Source organism: Nicotiana tabacum, chromosome 5 (assembly GCF_000715075.1).
Source record: "Nicotiana tabacum cultivar K326 chromosome 5, ASM71507v2, whole genome shotgun sequence".
In the NCBI taxonomy this organism is placed as follows: domain Eukaryota; kingdom Viridiplantae; phylum Streptophyta; class Magnoliopsida; order Solanales; family Solanaceae; genus Nicotiana; species Nicotiana tabacum.
In genome coordinates, this window is record NC_134084.1 from 122,727,047 (window position 1) to 122,730,179 (window position 3,133).

The 3,133-nt window shown below is 34.4% G+C and overlaps 1 protein-coding gene across 1 annotated transcript; it reads right to left on the reverse strand.

Annotated features, from left to right (window-relative positions):
- Nucleotides 1–2,208: 2,208 nt before the first annotated feature.
- LOC107808244 (uncharacterized) lies at nucleotides 2,209–2,598 on the reverse strand. The gene has a single exon (XM_016632750.1). The coding sequence runs from the start codon at nucleotides 2,596–2,598 to the stop codon at nucleotides 2,209–2,211; it is 390 nt and encodes a 129-aa protein (XP_016488236.1).
- Between the last annotated feature and the right edge of the window lie 535 nt (nucleotides 2,599–3,133).

Consider the following 3,133-nt stretch of genomic DNA (forward strand, 5'->3'; position numbering starts at 1 on the left):
CTTCCATGTGTCTATGTTGAAGAAGGTAGTGGGAGATCCGTCCACTATTGTGCCAGTTGTGTCTATTGAGGTTAATGAAGAATTATCATACAAAGAAATTCCAGTTGCCATCCTTGATAGGCAAGTCCGAAAGTTAAGAAATAAAGAAATTGCCTCCGTGAAAGTGTTATGGCAAAACCAGCAAATTGAGGAAGCCACTTGGGAAGCTGAGGAAGAAATGAAAAGGAAGTACCCATGTTTGTTTGAATAGCAATAAAGTAGTTCTATGAAGCTGTATCACATGGTTAGTTTATGATAATAGTGTTTCTTTTCTAGAAATGCATTGCTTTTGGGGCCACGGTTGGCATCATTTTATATTATGTTGCATCTTTGGATTATGTATATGTTGATAGGATGTGTTTCTGGGATTCTCTGACAGGTGGATAGACCCAGTTACAAGGGAAACTCTGCCGAAATTTCTGAAATATTTGGGAGTTAGTCAAAGTTTGGGAGTTAAAGATATGTGGGAAAAGAGATAAGTTATACTAAGTATTTGTGGCTTGACTCCAATTATCATTCGAGGACGAATGATCCTAAGCGGGGGAGAATGTAAAGCCCCAGAAAATTTTGCTAAGTAATTTAAGATTTCGTGGTGCCAAGATAGGCTAATTATTTTATTTTGTGTGCAAATGAGGATTCATGATATAATGGATATCAATTGGATATGTTAATAAGCATATAAGTCTAAGCCAAGTTGGAAAATTACATGATAGACTAAAATTCCAAATGAGTACGCACAAGACCACACTTTGGACGAGAATATCTACAGATATATAAGGTTTTCGATGATGCACATCCTATCAAATGAAAGGCCTTTGTGTCTAGTTTCTAACAGGCTTGCTCAATCGGGTTTACTCGGTTGAGCGTCGGTCGCGCTACTCGGTTTTGGGGCGTGACAAAAAGTTGGTCACTACCCTATTAAAAAAAAATCCTGGAAATTAGCGACCAAGGTTGGTCGCTTATATATAAAAAAAATTAAAAAATTAAAAAGAAGCGACCAAAGTTGGTCGCTTATGAACCCAGATTGTTAAATATATATTTTTTAAAATAATATATATTTTAATTTACAGACCAACGTTGATTTTTGAATTATAATAATTAAAAAAAATATCGTAATTTAAATATACAGATCAATTTTGGTCGCTAAATTTATATTATTAAAATATTGTACCGACCAAAGTTGACGGTATTTTGTTTACACTGAACATTTGGTCCTTTTAGCTTATCGACCAAAGCGACCCACTTTGGTCGCTAAGGTAAAAGAACCACCAATATAGCGACCAAGTCTGTTTGGACACGTTTTGATCGGTATATTGAGATAAGCGACCAACGTTGGTCGCTATATATGGTCGCTTTTTACCGAATTTCTAGTAGTGAACACACAAAAACTATCTTTATATGACCATGCCCTTCAAGAATCAAGGGGAGGTTTTCCACCTACACATCGGAAAAGTGGAGTAAGTCTGAGGACTAGCTGTAGATGAGAATCCCAGACTGCTTTCATAATTCATTCTAGTATTTCAGATTAAAAATGTTACTAATAACAAAGCGCAGCAAGATTGTAAATATAGTAAAATTTATCACTGGTTACTTGACAGCCTTCATGCATGTAACCTGATTGCCATAAGCAAGGGAAAAAATAAGTTTGAGATACAACAACAACAAGGAACCAAGTGTAATCATATCTCACCAAGTGGGTCTGGGGAGGGCGGAGTATACGCAGACTGTATCCCTACTTTTGTACGAAGGTAAATAGGCTGTTTCCGATAAATTCCACCGGCTCAAAAAAATGAAAAAGAAGCAAAAACAATAAGTAGTCACCGTGCAAGCAAAAGGTGATAGATTAATCGAAGCGAAAGAAACAACATATAGTAAAAGAAATATGTTAATAAGGAGAAACGAAAATACGAGACTAGTGCTAATGCTACCGGCATGAAAAGAAATAAAGGTTGACATATTGAAGAAGATTAAGTACCAAATTTGTAAAGTTTCACTTGAACTAAGAAAATAAGTACTTCTGTCCTTCTATGATGAGAAACTAAAGCAGAAGTACCTGTTTTCTTAGTACCTTTTCCTTTGGAACTAATTTGCATCTAACTGTAGTTGACTGTAGTTATGTTATAATTTTACAATATGGGAAACTAAAAACCCAAAAAGACTATTTATAAGCTAGTCTAATTCAGGTATACTATCTAAAGCAGGCTTCCATCCTATACAATCATTCTTGATCATCTCATTGGAGCTAATTTGTTCTTTCTGAAGAGGATATTGAACTATGCCATCAACTGTTAATCCTCCTCCTTCATTCAAAAGAGCTTGCAACTCTTTCTTACTGATGACAAGCTTAATCCTTAAAACCTGATCTGAACCTTTTTTGCTACTTTCCTCAACTTCATCTGCAAAAGTAACCTTCTTGTTGACAGGTACTTTTGTTGGTGGCTCTGGTGCTAGAGGTAACACTTCGTTGTCTTTCTTCATCAGAGGTTTATATTCAAGAACTTTCCCATTTGTTTTCATTACTTTGACAATCTTTTGTTGCAAAACTATGCAATTTCCCATTGTTTTGCTATATGCTGTGTTTGTTATGGAATGATTTATAAGTTGGGTTTTTGAGTAAGCTTGTTTAGACCATACCAGTGTTCATTCAATTTATAAGGAAATAAGATACAAGAATGCCCCTAAGATTTCTGATAATTATGGAAAAACCTTTGCACTTTGGACCCCACATTGTTGATTTTGTTGTTTGTGCAATTGAGGTGATCATGATTTCTGTGAAACTCTTTTCGCACCTCGGTGAAAGAAGCGGGCCTGCTTATTTTCTTGTTTTTATTAAGTACGAAATATAAACGTGTTAAGTGCTGTAATTACTTGTCAATGGTAAAATGATTATCAGAAAACTAACTTATAAAGTATAATGGATAACAACCTTTACTCATCTAATTTATTATTAGTATATATTATTTTTTTTCTCTTTATCCTTTTGTCGTTGTACAAATAATTTACTACTCTTTAAGGTCCATAAAAAGTAATTTTTTGGGTTCTTTGTTAATAAGTATCCTTTTATATAATCAAAAAGAAATTAACTTTATTTTTT